This window comes from Zea mays, chromosome 8 (genome assembly GCF_902167145.1).
Source record: "Zea mays cultivar B73 chromosome 8, Zm-B73-REFERENCE-NAM-5.0, whole genome shotgun sequence".
In the NCBI taxonomy this organism is placed as follows: domain Eukaryota; kingdom Viridiplantae; phylum Streptophyta; class Magnoliopsida; order Poales; family Poaceae; genus Zea; species Zea mays.
In genome coordinates this window covers 127,662,613-127,680,291 of record NC_050103.1, presented here as the reverse complement: position 1 = coordinate 127,680,291, position 17,679 = coordinate 127,662,613, and the positions used below count along the sequence as shown (strand labels likewise).

Sequence of the window (17,679 nt, the reverse complement as noted above, 5' to 3'; positions counted from 1 at the left end):
TGCATTACTATTACAAACCGCGAACAAAGTTTGAAATAAAAATTACAACACGATACAAGCTATTAATTAATACCTAATTGACCTTCGGGCTCTGCGCTCTTTTCAGCAGCCTTAGCCACCTCTCTAGCATCGTGAATGCCCTTTTCACTTCTTTGAATAATTTCTCCTGCCATTTCTCGGCCACCATTATCCCAGACGTCGGTGAAAAATTTTCCACCAACTTGGCTAGCTTCGGTCGAGGGGCCTTTAATATCTTCAGCGGATAAAGTGGCTTCGGATTGCGCAAGCAGCTTAATATGATCACAACCTTTTTTCTCTAGAACAGTAGCAATTCCTCTGGCGCCCGAAAATGCGCAGATATCACCGCGGCTGCTCAGAATTTCCTCGAAAGCTTCTGCTTCATGTCTAATCCATTCCAATGGACCTTCGGGATTGCCTCTGGAGAAACTTTCTTCACTAGAAAATGCGCCAACGCTGGCGAAGCTGGATTTTATCTTTTTGACGCATTCTATAGATTTAACATAGCATTTCCTCTGGGATGCACGAAGCTCCTGAGCACTTAACTCTAAATGATTAACCAACTGATCACTAAGCTCTCGTTTTGTTTCTTCAAGCACACGTTCCTCTTTAGCTCTAGCTAGCTGTTTCTGAAGATCTTTAATCTCACGTTTTTGGGCTTCGGCCTGGATCTTTGAGGCAGCTTCATCCTTTTTTACCTTGTCTACCAATGTAAGCAAAATTTTATCCTTTTCCAGAGCTTCGTTTCTCAGTTTAATAACTTCTGACCGAAGGTTGTTGAACGCAATTTCATAGCTCTCATCTTCGGCACTCTTTTGTGCTCTTAATGCGTTGCTTAGGATTAAGCCCTACATGTCAAGATTTGGTATAAGAATAAAAGAATGAATTACGTATTGTAAAATTTTTTCAAAACGTCTAATTTCCATACCTTTAGGCTGTTATACGCAAGACTGTCCGCGAGATCCTCCTTCGTCATAGCACATAATCCAGCTTCGAGCTTCGGGAACCCCATACTTCTAGCCATCTCTCGGCAGACAGATAATTCTTTGTTATCAGGGAGGCAGTATAGGAAGTCATCCTCATTTGTCCCATTGAACACCACTGCTCCCTTTGGATATTTTAGCTCTCTAGCATAGTGATTGGCTTCATAAGTCTCTTCTTCAGATAATTTTTTCCCCGAAGCATGTCGTATGATATAATCGCATGTGCTGGCAGGAGCTTCGGGGACGGCAGTGTCAATCTTCTCAACCAAAGCTGGTTCTGATGTTTTTTCGGTTTCCAAAGATTGTTCCTTGGTGGGCTCTGAAGGCCCAGCTTCAGCTTTAGCTTCAGCTTCAGCTTGTTGCTTCGAAGTTTCAGTAGACGCTTCAGCAAGTTCAACAGTCTTCTTTGGAGTTGTGCTTGAAGACATAATTGTTTCCAAGACATCTAGTACGTTCACCATTCTTTTTCTTTTTGGGGTCACCAATGGGCCCTTTTGGATTTTTCCTGTTTCAGCATTCGCTGAAGGACTTAAGATTTCCAATATTTTTTGTCCTTCAATTCTCGATTTTTCCGCCTTCTCTGCTAAAGGCGCTTCAGATTTCTTTTCTATCTTCGGCACTGGAGCTGGTTCTGTAGCTTCAGAGGCCAAGGAAACTTCACCAATAAATTCCGGCACTGTGGCCGGTTCAATAAAGCGCGCTCGGTGGGTGAGCACCTTCATCTTTTTCCTTTGCGGTGCTGGCTCATTAGTGGCACTTGTGGTAGTTTCTGTTGCAGGAGAAGTATTCTTTCTTTTGCGACCTAGTACCGGATAGTGATAGTCAGGGTAAACAAACCCGACTGCGTCAAATACCCGGTTGAGTCTTTTCTTCTTTCGGCCTCCGAAGGCTGCTGATAATGCAGTGTTCTCGGCCTTCGAATATGCCCCAAGCAGTTCGTCACTTAATGTTTCAATGCTTTTCAACCAGTCGTCATCAGGTTCAACAAATTTATCCCCGTATTTGAATGTGTATTTTAGTCTGACCAGTCCGCCTTCGTCGGACTCTTTGATGGTCTCCTTCGGCATTTCCCACTTTCCTGCAAGTGGCCACACCCTGAAGGCAATATGTTCTTGAATCAAGTCCCTTGTCCTAATAAAAGAGCAGACTACGCCGAAGGCTCTTTGGCATTCCTCGGCTGCTTCATCCATTTTAACCTTCGGCCTTCGGAGTCCGAAGCGTTGCCAGATGGGGCGCATAATGATACTCTTGACATCTTCTTGCGTTGTCAGGTCATTCTTTACATAGAACCATTCAGTCATCCAGGCTCCGGGCCATCTCTTCCGAAAGGTCGGTACAGGGCAGCTTGACCCGGAGCGGGCAACGAAGCTGTAGCACCCAAAGTTGTTGTGATATTGTTCTTTCCCCCAGGGCTTCGTCTCATATAACAACTCATGAATGTTGCAAAAGCTTTTGGCATTTGGTTCTAAACCTTGGCTTCTCGCAGCCCAGACAAACATCCCCATTCTTATGATAGCTTCGGGAGTAATTTGATGAAGGTAGATTTGAAATGTTTTCAGAACTTCAACAACAAAGTTGCTTAGGGGAAATCGAAGCCCAGCCTTGAGAAAGCTTCGGAAGATTACGACTTCATCTTCTTCGGGGGTGGGAGAAGTTTTTTCTCCAGCATCAGCTCTCACAATAGATATATCTCGAAAATACCGCCCTTTCATATTATCAATATGACTCTGCTTAATGGTGGTTTTCCCGAAAACCGCGTGACTTGGCCGCCATGGCCGGTCTTCGGACTCTTCCCCACCACTTTCTACATCGTAGCTGTCGCTGTCACCAGTATCTTCAGACAAGCCTTCCAGGATCTCCTTGGTGATTTTTTCCGTATTGGTCTCCGCCATCGCTATAAGGAACCCCAGGTTCTTCTCTTCAGAGAGACTCAGCTTCATCTCGGGACCAGCCTTTTTGTCTTCAGACATCTTCGGAAATGCTAAAAACTGTTTTCAATGCCGAAGCTTCAAAACTAAAAGCTCAGTAAATTTTTTGCGCGCAAGAGCTAAAATTGAGTAAGCGGGGGCAGATAGCAAGTGTGCGTACCAAAATGAGTTTGGGGTATGATCTTATTTATACGCCCAGTGCGTTGAAAGTCGAAAGACCTGCTTGTCAGTGAATGTTGCTATTCTAGCAAAGGGAAGGTGTTTTTTCGGACCTTCGGCTTAAGGCCTTCGTCCATATCGCAATCTAAATTTATCGCTAACAAATTAATATTGCGAGGGGCTACTGTTGGGGGCCTTCGTCCTCCGAAGGTCCTCAAAAACATGATTTGACAATATTTTCCAAGTGAAATGTATGAACAGGTATCTTCGGACTTAGATTATGAACATGAAGTACGATCAGGATGAAGCTTAAGCTAGACGAAGGAGGATTGAGATGGATGGGCTGATCACCAAGCTGTACGAAGGATGGTGCATAGCCGAAGCTATGCGCAGGGGAGCTTCGGCATGGTGGCAGAAAGGGGAACCGACTTAAAGATGAAAAGACTACTTAGGCCTTGACAGATCCCCATAAGTCATTAGCAAATGTAGTGGGCATAAATGTAATTTTACATGGGCTGCGTCCCACGTCTATAAATAGATGAACAGTACTCCCGTACTATTCACGCTGACTTGGCATTCGCTTTTTGCGTCACACTTGTATTGTCATTTCCTTCCGATTGAAGGTACACTTGTGATTCAATAATATTTTTATTTATGCTCAATAATAAATGATTGTTCATGTTTTCTTTTATATTATTTATATTTTATCACCTTCATCATTGTCTGATGAGTTTATGAAGGTATGTCCTTCATAACCTTCGTCCGCAAGTCATTACATCCTAAGGGAAATAATGCTTCGGAGGACGAAGGACATTAACGATTAACATTTTCTATGTTGCCTTGTTCTTAACTCTTGAAGTGCTTGAGAACAAGTCCCCAACAATAACGAAGTGGCATCTTACTATACTTCTTGCGCTCATAGCGCTTAGAAGTGACGGACGCTGCGTCGGAGCCGGATGTGGAGGGCGACGAAGAATTGGTCTTGTAGTCGACCACTTTCTTCATCTTCTTCTTCTTGTCGCCACTCCGATGCGACTTGACGCGGGGAGGGGATTCCTCCTTGCCTTTGGCGCTGGACTCCCTTGATGGAGCCTTCCCGTGGCTTGTGGCCTTCTCACCGGTTTTCATCTCCCTCTTGGCGGATCCTCCCGACATCACTTTGAGTGGTTAGACTCTAATGAAGTATCGAGCTCTGATACCAATTGAAAGTCACCTAGAGGGGGTGGATAGGCGGAATCTGAAAATTATAAACTTAAGCACACACTACAAGCCGGGGTTAGCGTTAGAGCGAGAATCAAGTCCGGGGGAGAGCGGAAAATAAATCAACCAAGAAATAAAGCGGACGAACACGATGATTTGTTTTACCGAGGTTCGGTTCTAAAGAACCTACTCCCCGTTGAGGTGGTCACAAAGACCGGGTCTCTTTCAACCCTTTCCCTCTCTCAAACGGTCACTTAGACCGAGTGAGCTTTCTTCTTACTTCTCACGGGTCACTTAGACCCCGCAAGGATCACCACACAATCGGTGTCTCTTGCTTTGCTTACAAAGCACTTGAGAGTATCAAATGAAAAGAAAAGAAAGCCAACCAAGCAAACAAGAGCAACAAGAAACACAAGTGATCATCTCACAAGCCCTAGTGCGCTAGAGTTGAATTTGGGACTTTGAGTGGATCGATCGCTTGATTTGTGTCTTGGAGTGAAGTATATTGCTCTTGTATTGAATGCAATGTGCGAAATGCTTGGATGGTTGGAGTGGAGGTGGTTGAGGGGTATTTATAGCCCTCAACCACCAAACAACCATTGGGGAGGGGCTGCTGTCGATGGGCGCACCGGACAGTCCGGTGTGCCACCGGACACTATCCGGTGCACCAGCCACGTCACCCAACCGTTATGGTTCGGGAGCAGTCGACCATTGGAGGCTTTGTCCTCTAGTGGCACCAGACAGTCCAGTGTCGCACCGGACATGCACTATTCAGTGTCCGGTGCGCCTCTGACGGGCGGCTCTGACTCTGCGCGCACTGTTCTTCACTGTAGTTCGGAACTTTAGCTTTTGCAGACGATCATTGCGCGAAGTAGTTGTTGCTCCACTGTCACACCGGATAGTCCGGTGAACTATAGCGGAGCACGCTCTAAGAAACCCGAGAGTGGCCATTTAACTCTGGTATGGACCTGGTGCACCAGACACTGTCCGGTGGCACACCGGACAGTCCGGTGCGCCAGACCAGGGAAACCTTGGTTTCTTTGCTCCTTTATTTTTGAACCCTTTCTTCAATCTTTTATTGGTTTGTGTTGAACCTTTATGCACCTGTAGAATATATAATCTAGAGCAAACTAGTTAGTCCAATATTTGTGTTGGGCATTCAACCACCAAAATTATTTATAGGAAAAGGTTAAACCCTATTTCCCTTTCATGTTGCTATCTCTACCGCAATGGCTAAGTTTCAATCCTAAACAATATAGGTATGAATACAAGATTGAAATTTAAATGCTTAATGTAAATGCGGAAGCTAAAGAGCAAGGTAGAGATGCAAACTCTCGTGGATGACGCCAGTATTTTTATCGAGGTATCCGGAACCACGCAAGGTCCTGACTAATCATCGTTGGTGCCCCTACACAAAGGGAAGCCTGATAGTCGCCTAGAGGGGGTGAATAGGCGAAACCTGAAAATTATAAACTTTGAACACGCAATATGCTCGGGGTTAGTGTTAGAATTAAATCGGAGTGCGGAAGATAGTTCTCCTTGCTTAGAGTTGCTCAATCAATACAGATAACTTTGGGAGCCAACTCAAATCAATATGAGCAAGAGAACTTTAGAGAGAGGAAAGAGAGGAGACAAATCAAGTGAAGATCAATAAGTGAACACGGTGATTTGTTTACCGAGGTTCGGTTCCAAAGAACCTAGTCCCCGTTGAGGAGGCCACAAAGGTCGAGTCTATTCCAACCCTTTTCCTCTCTCAATCGATCACTTAGACCGATTGAGGCTTCTCCTTAATCACTTGGGTCACTAAGACCCACAAGGATCACCACACACTTAAGCATCTCTTGCTAGCTTTACAAAGCACTTAGAAGAATAAGAAGGAGAAGGAAAAGCAATCCAAGCAACAAGAGCAACAAAAGAACACAAATGATCCTCTCACAAGTCTCTAAGTAATAGAGTTGATTTTAGACCTTGGAGTGGATTGAATGCTTTGATTGTGTCTTTGGAGTGTTTGCCTTTGCTCTTGCAATGAATGTGAAGTTCAGAAAACTTGGATGATTTGAATGGAGGTGGTTGGGGTATTTATAGCCTCCAACCACTTCCTAGTCGGTGGCTGTCGATGGCACATCGGACAGTCCGATGGTGCACCGGACAAGGTACTGTTCATATCTGATGCCTGCCACATCAGCAGACTATTGGGGTTTGGAGCAGTTGACCGTTGAAGTCCTTTGTCTTCTTGCTGCACCGGACAGTTTGGTGCATTCTGACTTCGCATCTTTGACTTCTGACTTCTACACTGTGCACCTTTTTACTGTTCATGCAGTCGACCGTTGGCGTATCTGACCGTTGCTCCATTGGCTCACCGGACATGTCCGGAGCACACAGTACAGTCCGGTGAATTATAGTGGAGTGGCTCCCTGAGAAACCCGAGAGTGGCCAGTTCGGGAGGAGCTCGGCCTGGGCACGGGACCGAGTCCGGTGCGCCACTGCAGCACCATTGCTAGTCTTTGCTCCAAACTTGGTTGAATTCCCAATTTAATTTATTTCTTGGTTTATTTTGAACCTTAAGCACCTGAGATAAATGACAACTAGGCAGACTAGTTAGTACACGTGGTTTGTGATGGACGTCAAACACCAAAATCGATTATAGAAAATGTTTTAAGTCTATTTCCCTTTCAAAGCCCATGCGAGGGCCAAGCACCTTGGTCGAGTAACTCCATAGAGAGCCGCAGGCCTTCTCCACGGGCAAGTGGTGCTCCGCTTCCGGTCCATCTCGGATGCTCCCCGTTGTATCCACTATCGAGCTTCCAACCGAAACGCCGTGGGCCTCGTTCCCTCCAGTACACGGTGGCGGTCGTGACACAAACTTGGTTGTCGCGGTCTTGCAAGACTCTCGCCCCACTCGGTATAATTACAACGGCTCGCGCAAGAGCCGAGGGGTTGTGTGGTTTTCTAAACTCACTCAACTAACTAGAGTTCACCTAGAGCAAGTGCTAAAGCGGTCTAACTAACCTAAGCACTTCGCAAAGAACCTATGCTAATCACCAAATGATTCTATTAAGCACTTGGGTGTATGAGCACTTGGGAATGTCTAATGTATGCCTTGGTATGTTGCTTGGGCTCCCACGCATTGAAATGGCCGGTTGGGGTGTATTTATAGCCCCCAACACAAAACTAGCTGTTGGAGAAAAGTTGTGCTCTCTGCGGCACGCCGGACAGTCTGATGGTGCACCGGATGTTGCACTATCCACTGTCTGGTGCGTCTAGTCGTTGGTCTGATACCGTAGGCGACCGTTGGTGCCTAGCCTTTTTACATCGTACACTCCGGACTTCACACCAGGCAGTCCGATGGTCTTCTCTCCACAGTACCACCTAGAACTAGCCGTTGGGCTACTGTTCCCTGGCGCACTGGGAAGTCCGGTGTGTGGCATCGAACAGTTCGGTGTGCCACCGGACAATCCGATGCTCCATACTAGACAGTCTGCATGCAACACTTCCTTTGTTTCTTGGACTTCGCTTGGCCTTCATAGTGTCTTATTTTGAAGTGTTGCTTTCCTCAATGACTTGGTCCAAGTAACTTTAGCATCCTGTGAACTACAAACACAAACATTAGCAAATTCATTAGTCCATAGGTTATGTTGATCATCAAACACCAAAACATATTTAGCCAAATGGCCCAGTGTCCATTTCCCTTACAGCCCCTAGGACCGGGGTTGACTAGCCCCACGAGTGAGTGAGGGTATATCTGTGGCCACATGCGGGGGTGTCCCATCGTGTCTGTTGGTACTGTATGTACAGTTCAGATGTGTTTTGGCGATGTTGCATCTTATCGCGGTAGTCGTGGGTCGACAGCGTCGGCGTGTGTTCCCTCCTTGTAGATCCACTCGACGGAGATTTGGTCGTTCGCCCCGCCTCGCAGACTTTCTCGGCGAGGGTTTGGTCATTCGTCCCACCTCACACACTTGCTCGGTGGGGATTGGTCGTTTGCCCCGCCTCACAGACTTTGCTTGGTGGGGACTTGGTCGATAAATGAGCAAAAGAGAGGTTGAATGGAAAATGACCTTAACCATTTTTTATAAATGTTTTTGGTGCTTGACGACCATCACAAATCTTATAGACTAACTAGTTTGCCTAGTTGATTATTTCTCAGGTGCATAAGTCCATCTATATCAATTCTAAGTCGACTGTCCGAAATACCATAGATTATTCCGAACAGGAGAAGCCTTTTGGAAATTACACCTGTGTGCAGACCGTTTGGGCCCTTCTAGCGGACCGTCCGCGACACTAAGGTGTGCCTCGGACAGGAACTATGCAAAACACGCATTTACACCACGTACTATCCGAAGGAGAAGAGAGCACCGTCCGGGACCAAGCTCGGACCGTCCGCTCGTTGAAAAACTACAAAAACCCGAAGGTGTCGGGTTCCATGAAATGCATTTTTAGCGTCCTCGCGGACCGTCCGGGGTAAATGAGCTAGAGAGAGGTTTATGGGCCTCGCCTTGGGTACCCTGTTTCTGGGTACCCGACAACAGGTATGGGTGTGGGTGGGTACTACCCATATCCGTGGATAAATTATACCCGCATCATACTATTATTGCAAATAATAAAGCACGTCTTAGCTAAAAGAAAATTCTTCTTTAGCTATTATTTGTTTAACTATTAAGTTATGTAATCATATGGTTTGCTATATTTTAAGTTGAACTAATATATGTGTGTTTATTTGACATTTTGATTGATTGAAATATTAGAATTTGAGGCCTTCCTAGTGGGTACGGGTTACCCAACGGGTAAAATTACCCGTGTGGGTATAGGTATGGGTAAGATTCCATACTCGTGTACATATATGAGTAATCTGACGGATATAATTTTTATGGATGGGTATGGGTATGGAATGGTAATACCCAATGGGTATAAACTCGTTGCCATCCCTTCCTGAGAACGAGAATTGATAGCAAATGCTTGGTACTCATAGCAATTCCCACTTGGGCAGTTATAGGAGATGAGTTGAGCCTCGTTATCATCCAGTCCTGCAATATGGAGCCCAACACGATAAGTATTAATGGTTCGTTTGGACCCTAGGAGCTAAAACAAAAGTAATTAAAGTTTAGACACTTAGAAGCTAACGATCTAAACAAAAAGAACTAAAAGTGACTAAAATAGTAAAAATGTATCAATTTAGTTACTTTTAACTATCCTTGTTTGGATCTTTAGCTCCAAAGGGACTAAATTGTAGTCACTTTTATTTTAGCTCATAGAATCTGACAGTCCCTGAGAGTGTATTTGGGTGAGTTGTGGTCTTTGAAAAAAGTGGTTGTGGGATATGAGTTGTAGGTTATAGAAAAATAATGGTAAGTTATGAGCTATGTGGAAGTTGAAATCCGTTTAATTTAACATCAGTGTCTTTTAAAAAAACTATTGTCATTTATCTCAATGACAAGCAGACTTTGTGTGTCTACCTCATCTTCTTTCTTCGAATGGATCTATGGCCAAGGTCGTGCTTGCCTACTAGTAGATCCACACTCGCCTGTATGATGTTCTAGGTTGTTTAGTCATGATCACGGTGAAGTTTGAGGACGCCATCGTAATGAACTAACAAAAAAATCTATCACACTCATACATGATTTTGACTACACTTAGTTTCCAAAATTGTTCGCTTTAGATTAAAACTAGTTATTCAGATTACCGCAAAGAGATAAAATATTGTAGAATCAGTAGAATCGATACGAATTAAAGCTAAGTGAATCAATACAAAGTTCACGTGAAAAAAATGAGTACGCGCACTACCGGTCCGCAACTTAAACAGGTACCTCATGTCGCCTAATCATAAACTGCATTATTTTAGTCCTTGTTAAAGGTATGCCGTACCGTCCATATACTGACAAAGTGCACTATTTTTATACTTGTCAAGATGTGTCACATTGATCCTCTGGACAAACGGATCTGACGTCATGCTGATGACATACTAAATATATACTGATATGGATCCAAACGGGTGTCGGCAATGGTCATCTAAACTTAAAATTAGTTTTTGAATCTTATCATTGTAAAATATAGTAGAAAAACATATTTAAAATTTATTCTTCACATAATAAAATTAATCAAACCAAGATAAAAAGCAGCACACCTAGAAAATCAATTTCATAAAGTTGTAAAAAATAGTATAATTAAATTGCAAATAACTTAATAAGATGTAAAAATATATAATTTATAAAATATCTCGTTTCTTAGTTAAGTCATTGCTAATTTAACTAAATAAAATTTCTTTATAATTTTTCAAACCAAATTTCCTATAGGTTTTACTTTTATTCTTTCATCAGGCCCACGTCTTCACGGCCCAATCATCACTCGTCCTATCCTGGCAGCCCGATTCTGTGGCCCGCCCCCTCTCAGTAAAACAAATCGCGGCCTAGCTGTCCTCCGCGGCTCCGCCACAGTGTCCATCCGCTGCGGCGCAGTCCCATGCGCGGCGTCCACTCGCCGGCGGCCCAACTTCTCAAGCCTTCACTCCTACGCGCGCTTCGCCTTCCCCTCTCCTGGAAGGGAGACGGCCATTCTCACCCGTGCTCCGGATTTGTGGTAGTTCAACTTCAACCGTGTGTAATCACCCCCCCCCCCCCCCCCCCCCGAGCATTTGTGTGATTATTTCTTCGAGATTCCAGTGCTAAGTTGCATTTGCGTCCACGCTGATCTACAGTAAACTGAGCAGGTGACGGACGTATTGCTCGGAGTTTGGGGACCAGTCAATTATGGAGGTTACTGGAGGCCCCGGTCCAAGAATCTTGTGTTGCCTGTACAGTGTAGCCATCGCTGCCGCTTTGCCCCCAAATATGGATGCCACTGGAGAGAATGTGCTGTGTGCCTTCACATCAACCAAGGAATCAAGATATCTAAAGAGGTAGTGTATTCACTCGACACACACTGTCAATACCAACACGACAAGATTGCCCAACTTGGGTATTCGTTTGCATTTTGTTGATGAATTCATTTTGCATTTTTTTTCCAGTTAAATAGACCATCGAGGTAGCCTTTCAATGCCACTAGAAGCACGTCACGTGCATCGCTGAATAGATTCTCAACTTGTGTCGTGTGCTATGCAGCTCCTTTTGGTGATGCTTGGACATGGACGGTCTGAGTTCTTACTAAGCGATACAATTGCATGATACAATACTACTTGTCTGCGGAACATACACCATTTCTTAGTATGGCTGCAGATTCAATTAGGCTTTAGGATTGAAATCTTAGTCTCAAAAGGCAATTCAACAATATATACGAAAAAAACAAGGATCTCCCAAAGGCAAAATAGATTGGAAATTTTTTCCATATTAGAGTGTGGTGCCAATCCAATCTTCAACTGTAAAAATCTTATGTCACACAATCGCACTAAGTGATGTTGTTTAAGCTACAGAAAGTTGCATTTGTGGTTATGAACCTGCTATGAAGGGCATGCTGCTGGTAGAAGCCATTGCTAATTTGCTATAGATAGAGTGATAGACTTACTCGTTACACGTACACATGAGGATATGTATGCCATGTCTATGGTGCTTCAGGCCACGGTCAGAGAATCTCATCATATGACAGTGGTCCAGCATCTATGATATCCTGCTCATTGGATGCAACAAAAAAAAAACCTTTTAGTCCCAAGCAAGTTAGGGTAGGCTATCCTGCTCAATGGGTGCAACAAGTAAAATCTTATATGAAGTGTGTAACACTTAACACTTCAATAAAGCCATCCAAGTAAACCATTCTCTTACAATTTTCAGAAAGTTGAAATGAACAAAAGAAAAACTGAGCACTATTTCAAGGGGTGAATAGTCGACAGATTATTATTTCAACATACAATAGGCAGCAGCAATTACCGGTTTACCACATGGTGTCAATATTTCAGTATGATGACCATGAGTCTTTATCACATTTATTATGATTAATCATACGTTTCATATCAGGCCACACCATAAATGACATGTTACATACTCTAAATCAAGCTACTAATTTTCATCTATTTCTAGGTGTAAATACAAAGCATTGGTGTAAGCATGTATCATAATGGTTTTGCTGCTGCTTTTTTAGAAACACAGCAGATGGATGTTACACTTTTCAAATCTTTAGTGTGAATGTATGTATATAACTACTCCCTCCATTATAAACAGTAAGTCGTTTTGGCTTTTTAAGATACATAGCTTTTATGATGTATTTAGACATAGCGTATATCTAGGTACATAGCAAAAGCTATGTAAGTAATAAAAACACAAAGAATACTAAACTACTATAGTTTGCTCATTCAATTTCGACCGATATATTGCATTACCTATTGTATGATGAGGTTGGCACACTATTATAAGAATGTTGCCATGAGAATGTTCCATTGATAAAGGAAAAGCGATATCACTGTCGGGTTGTATAGGGAAAACATCTTTATTGTTTTTTTATAAAAAGATTTATCATCCAAGGTCGATTTCAACTTCATAGTTTGCATTCAGACAATTTTGTCCGTTCATTTCAACCTTCATTGTCATGAATTTGATCTAATAGAATTTGCTTTTTTGATCTGTTCCATCAGTAGGCTTTCTGGTTGTTTCACTCCACATCAGATTCTCTTATCAAGATGTGAAGATGGTTGAAGGTGGGAAGGCCACTCGCTGTACCAATCAAGGCAATCATTGAGTGAATCTGTTTTAGCCCTTCTGCTATGTGGTCCAGTTTCAAGTGATCTGAGAGAGTTATGGTTCCTAACTACTGAAAGCAACTACTGAGGTCATTTTCTTTGTCCAACTTTTTTTGTCAGTGCAAAAAGTAGGCATCTCTTGGTACTATTCTAATTCTCCACCATTGTCTTGGATTTTACTGCAATATTATTCTTGAACTTGGAGGAGGAAAAAACTCAAACCTCCTTGTGTTGTTCAAACAACATATTCATTGCAGCAATATGTCGCCCTATAGATGCTAGAATACTTCATAAACTTAGATATACAAACCATTTGAATCTAAAAGGACATCATCTGAAATATGAACACTTTTTCTGATAATTGTTTTTTTAGAACTACGCAGGAAGTACCACTTCAATTCACCAGCTTCACAATACAGACTCCATCTTCTAAGCTCCAAACCTCCAACACCATCCACATTTATCAGTACCACTTCTTGGCCATGTTCTGCTTCCTGCTGGTGAAAATGCCTTTCACAAAGCTGCAGCATCTCCTCTCATGGAATGTGCCTGTCCCATAGCCACTAGGTAGCTGGGCAGGGTCGTTTTCTAGAGGTGTGTTGTAAGTGCTGTTGCGAGTTCAGGGAGGTCTGCTCCTCCCTTTGTACGTGGTGTTTTTCCATCTTAATGAAATGACACGTAGCTCTCATGCGTTGTTCAAAAAATATGCAGCGCCAACCCTTTCGGTACCTCTGCTTCAAGTTCCAGCATCTCCTTGTTCTCCAGTGATCGAAGACCTGTCCAGTGCAAAAAAAAGATAGAACAAGTAGAAACTAAAATAATAATTGAGGTAAAAAACTTTGCCGATGAAACATCAGAGTTTGTGAAAGGCAGAAAGCTAGATTTGATGAGGAATAGAGTACTACGGTACTACCTGAGATGCTAATGCATTATTGACCATGTGAAATTTTATCAATTTTTCATCACAAGTGATAATAAACATTGGCCAGGAGGGTTGCTTATGGATAATTAACGAAATGGCAGTCTTCTTGGATCGTGTACTTTTTTTCTCGAACACGCAGGAGAGCTGTGCATCATTTAATTAAAGGGAGAAAAGGTCCAAAATGGACTAAGGTACAAAGCCTAAAAAGGCAGGGAAAACACACCCACTAACCACCTGCCCTGCAACAATGTTCCAGCCTCCTCCAAAGCTGAAAAGAACAGCAGGAAATACACAAGAGGCAACAGCACAAAAAACTGCAGGCAGACCCCACTCGCCACCAACACTACGCAACAAGAGTCGCCCTGACCATATTAAGGGCAGCATCTAGGCCTAAATTCTCTAGATGTTTAGCTCCAGCTTGGTTCCAGCACACCATCTCATTTATTTGAAAGAAGAGCATCAGCTAGGCCTAAATTCTCTTGGATCGTGTACTAATCAGTCTGTTTAGTTGAAAGAAGAGCAGTTATTGCTTCTTCAGGCCAACTGTGCACAACATGCACCTCAAAGGAGCATCAGATACACAGCAGTTTGAGTCATTGTCCAAAATTGTGGATAGACGTTGCACACCTTGGCAATAAAATCTCATCTGTACGTGTCATGCTAATATCTATTGTTTATACTTTGAAATATCTTCACTTTTACTCATGTTGGACGATAGCAATAGCCTCCTCAGCTATATAAATGGATCTCGTAGCCAACTATTTTACAAGCAAGGTGACCAACCAGTTGCATATGCATTTTGTGCCTACTCTACCTTTAAGGCATTCATTTATAAATGGAGTATTCTAATTTGCAGCAGCAGGCAGCGTCCTTGAAAAAGAACCTCTTTGATCAGGTTTATGTTGGCATTTTGGTCCAGTCAATAGTGTGTTTCCTGTTTGTTCAAGTGTTGCAGTATACCTACCAATATACTGTGTACCACATGAACTACTCACTTTGGAGGCTGTGCAACTCTACTCCTCAATCCTTTCTTTGTATAATTACTTTGTGTTATTTTCTGTTCAGCATTTAGCAGGGATTACAAAAGAGTCTTGTGGAAATTGTTTACATCATTTCATATTAGTTGACAGAAAGCTAAGAACCTGAAAAAATGTTGAATTAAGTGTGTCAACTTTATTTATATAGAATTTTACTAAATGTGAGTGTGGACCTTTATTAAGCAAACTGATGCTAAGGTTTTCATGGCCACATTTGTTTTTTTAATCAAATTCTGCTATCTGCCTTACTTTAATATGTGCTGTTAAAATGTTTGCTGATTTTCCATATTGTAATGACAGGGATACTTGGATGAGCAATTTTGTCAGATTGAGGACTTGCAGGATGAAGCAAGCCCTAATTTTACAGAAGAAGTTGTTTCCCTGTTCTTCAAGAACTCAACCAGGCTAATGACAAATATTGAGCAAGCTATGTAAGTGTTGGCAATGTCTTTTTTCTCAAATACGCACAGGAGAGATGCGATGTCATAAACTAGAACAACACTTTGTTATGTTTACATGTTTAGTGACATCAAGTTTTGTTGGAAATCTGACAACACTGTGCAGGGACAGGAATCCCAGAGATTTCTGTAGATGGGATGTAAACATGCAGCAATTAAAAGGAACCTGTTCTAGGTTGGTCCATCTACATAGTTGCTTCTGTCTTGTTTGAGTGCATACATCATGCATGGCTATGTGACAAAACTATTGACAATAGACTTAGGTTGTTTGAACTTGTTTGCCCTTTTAGGCAAGTTCATTATAAATGTTGGTCACCTCTTTGGTGGAGATAAATCCCACTTTCTTTAACAACTGATCCAGCTTAGGGGATGTTTGGTTTATAGGAACTAATTTTTAGTCCTCCATTTTATTCCATTTTAGTTCATAAATTTAGTTTTCGTATTTGACAATTTAGGGACTAAAATGGAGGCACTAAAAATTAGTCCCTAGAAACCAAACACCCCCTTAGATTTGAAAAACACTGCCACGTGGAGTAGAGCCTGAAAGAGAATCACAATATTTAAACTACCAAATATACTATAACGCATATGATAGTCTACAATACATAATATCTAAACTACTAAATATACTCTAATAGAGCCACATGTACCAGGTCGTTTTCATGGATTGAAAATGACAATGTTTAGGTTTTGTACTGTTGTCCTTGTTCATGTGTTACCTATACGGTTAATTCTCAAATATTGACAAATGCTCAACTAATTTATCATCAAACCTAATTGATTTTTGCCAAGAAACCAACACAGAAGACAAAACTAATCTGGATTATAAAACAGCTTCCCCCTACCTTTTATATAGCTTGGATAGGCGAAGAACCTGAACAGGTCTTTATCCCCATCTGTTACTTTTTACATTTGCCTGGACACTTAAATATTTGAAGGGCAGGCCTGGTACAGTGGTGAGAGCCTACCTCAGTGAGTCGCTAGGTCGCTGGTTCGAAGTTTCTCTCTGCATTTGCGGGAGAAGACTCGACTCAATTTATCCCTTCTCTATATCCCACTCATATGGGAGCCCCCAGTACTGGGTCTGCCCTTTGAAACGCATAGCCTGGCAAAATGGTAGGTAACGATACTTAGAAAATTTGCAACCATATTTTGCTTTGATGAGATCTGCTAACGTAGATGTGAATCCAGTTTGGTCAGTCCATCGTAAATATGTACGTCTTTACAAACTATTGGGTTCAGGCATATGCCAACGTTGTATAGTAGATATTGTGATATTACTGTCACAGCCATGTGAATGTGCGATACATAGACATTCTGACTGTGTGTTTACACCGAACGTCTTCATGGCTTTGTATGATCTGTTCATGCCTAACATAACACTACCGGTGACAGCATCGGTGCTTGCAGGATGAAGAACGAGTGCACCTCATTCAGAAATAGATGTGGAGACGAGAACGTTGAAGGGTCTCTCACTCTCTCCCTCCCAGGCTCATACTCTGTCTGTAATTTCCACTTTGATTTTTTTTTTTGGTGGGGAGGGGGAGGGGGGGAGCTCGTTTTGAATTGGTAACGTTGGGTCGTGAATCTTAAGATGACTGACTGCTGAAGCCAACTTCCCACTCCCTTGAGAAAAAAAGCATGTAAAATCGGGTTGGCTTTGGCAGTTCGGCTCTTCTTGGCTGTTGGCAGTTTCACGGGCTGGATGTCATCTCGTCTGAGCAAGACCTGTTAACCAGCCATTACTGATACGCCTGCCTTTCGTGTTCGCAGTTGTATGAGGTCCTTCCAGAACCTGAAGAGGGAGCATGGAGTCCTCAGGCAGAAGCTGGAATCCTACTTCCAGGTATTCATTCACGCCCAGCTCCATCCCTACCATTCATCGCCTTGCTAATCTCGCCTGTGTGCAGCTGCTGCGACAAGCCGGTCCTGCCGTGACTGCAACCAGGCCTAGAGGCATGTAAGGAACGGCTGTTGGCGTGCAGGGAGCAGTGCAAGGGACAGACAGCGTCATAGCGATGCTCCACTACGCCATTGTTGAGGCTAGCTGTAACGATGGGCCACGAATAAGAAGTTTGCCTATGGCCTGTGGGGGAGTTCCCTGCGGGTTTTAAAGTGTAACACCCTTCATAATCGATGCCTTAAGCTGGTGCTGCCGAGTGCCGACTAGCTAGGCCGGCATGTAAGAGCAGCCTAGACTGATGTTGATGTGGTCTGGCAGACGTCCTGTGCTGTGCCTGCCTCTGTATTTCGGTCAAATAAATAAACTAGATGGAGTTTGCATGTTTGCATCATGGGATCTCTGTTTTTTCGCA

General features: G+C 43.0%; 2 protein-coding genes across 6 annotated transcripts; both read left to right on the top strand.

Annotated features, from left to right (window-relative positions):
* Positions 1–10,691: 10,691 nt before the first annotated feature.
* On the top strand, positions 10,692–13,035 carry LOC118473137 (uncharacterized). 2 transcript variants are annotated; one of them, XM_035961798.1, is made up of 3 exons: positions 10,692–10,861; positions 10,992–11,180; positions 12,846–13,035. In XM_035961798.1, the coding sequence occupies exons 1-3, from the start codon at positions 10,745–10,747 to the stop codon at positions 12,891–12,893; spliced, it is 354 nt and encodes a 117-aa protein (XP_035817691.1). In that variant the 5' UTR covers positions 10,692–10,744; the 3' UTR covers positions 12,894–13,035. The 2 variants fall into 2 exon arrangements, with proteins under 2 accessions (XP_035817691.1, XP_035817690.1); XM_035961797.1 differs by having other exon boundaries at positions 10,692–10,882.
* On the top strand, positions 10,729–17,679 carry LOC100217045 (uncharacterized). Of its 4 annotated transcripts, NM_001143417.1 has the most exons (7): positions 10,729–10,882; positions 10,980–11,180; positions 12,846–13,036; positions 15,207–15,539; positions 16,760–16,831; positions 17,138–17,210; positions 17,275–17,646. In NM_001143417.1, the coding sequence occupies exons 4-7, from the start codon at positions 15,382–15,384 to the stop codon at positions 17,326–17,328; spliced, it is 357 nt and encodes a 118-aa protein (NP_001136889.1). In that variant the 5' UTR covers positions 10,729–10,882; positions 10,980–11,180; positions 12,846–13,036; positions 15,207–15,381; the 3' UTR covers positions 17,329–17,646. The 4 variants fall into 4 exon arrangements, with proteins under 4 accessions (NP_001136889.1, XP_020397522.1, XP_008654507.1 ...); XM_008656285.4 differs by lacking the exons at positions 10,729–10,882; positions 10,980–11,180; positions 12,846–13,036 and adding an exon at positions 14,089–14,764 and having other exon boundaries at positions 15,207–15,337; positions 15,471–15,539; positions 16,775–16,831; positions 17,275–17,679; XM_008656284.4 differs by lacking the exons at positions 10,729–10,882; positions 10,980–11,180; positions 12,846–13,036 and adding an exon at positions 14,581–14,764 and having other exon boundaries at positions 15,207–15,337; positions 15,471–15,539; positions 17,275–17,679.

Bases quoted from the DNA above. Each gene is read 5' to 3' on its own strand.
- LOC118473137 (XM_035961797.1), top strand. From the start codon at position 10,745: ATGCGCGGCGTCCACTCGCCGGCGGCCCAACTTCTCAAGCCTTCACTC. The intron at 10,883-10,991 runs GTAATCACCCCC...TAAACTGAGCAG, and splicing joins TAGTTCAACTTCAACCGTGT to GTGACGGACGTATTGCTCGG. The intron at 11,181-12,845 runs GTAGTGTATTCA...TTCCATCAGTAG, and splicing joins GAATCAAGATATCTAAAGAG to GCTTTCTGGTTGTTTCACTC.
- LOC100217045 (XM_008656284.4), top strand. From the start codon at position 14,705: ATGGAGTATTCTAATTTGCAGCAGCAGGCAGCGTCCTTGAAAAAGAAC. The intron at 14,765-15,206 runs GTTTATGTTGGC...TTGTAATGACAG, and splicing joins AAAAGAACCTCTTTGATCAG to GGATACTTGGATGAGCAATT. The intron at 15,540-16,759 runs GTTGGTCCATCT...TACCGGTGACAG, and splicing joins TTAAAAGGAACCTGTTCTAG to CATCGGTGCTTGCAGGATGA.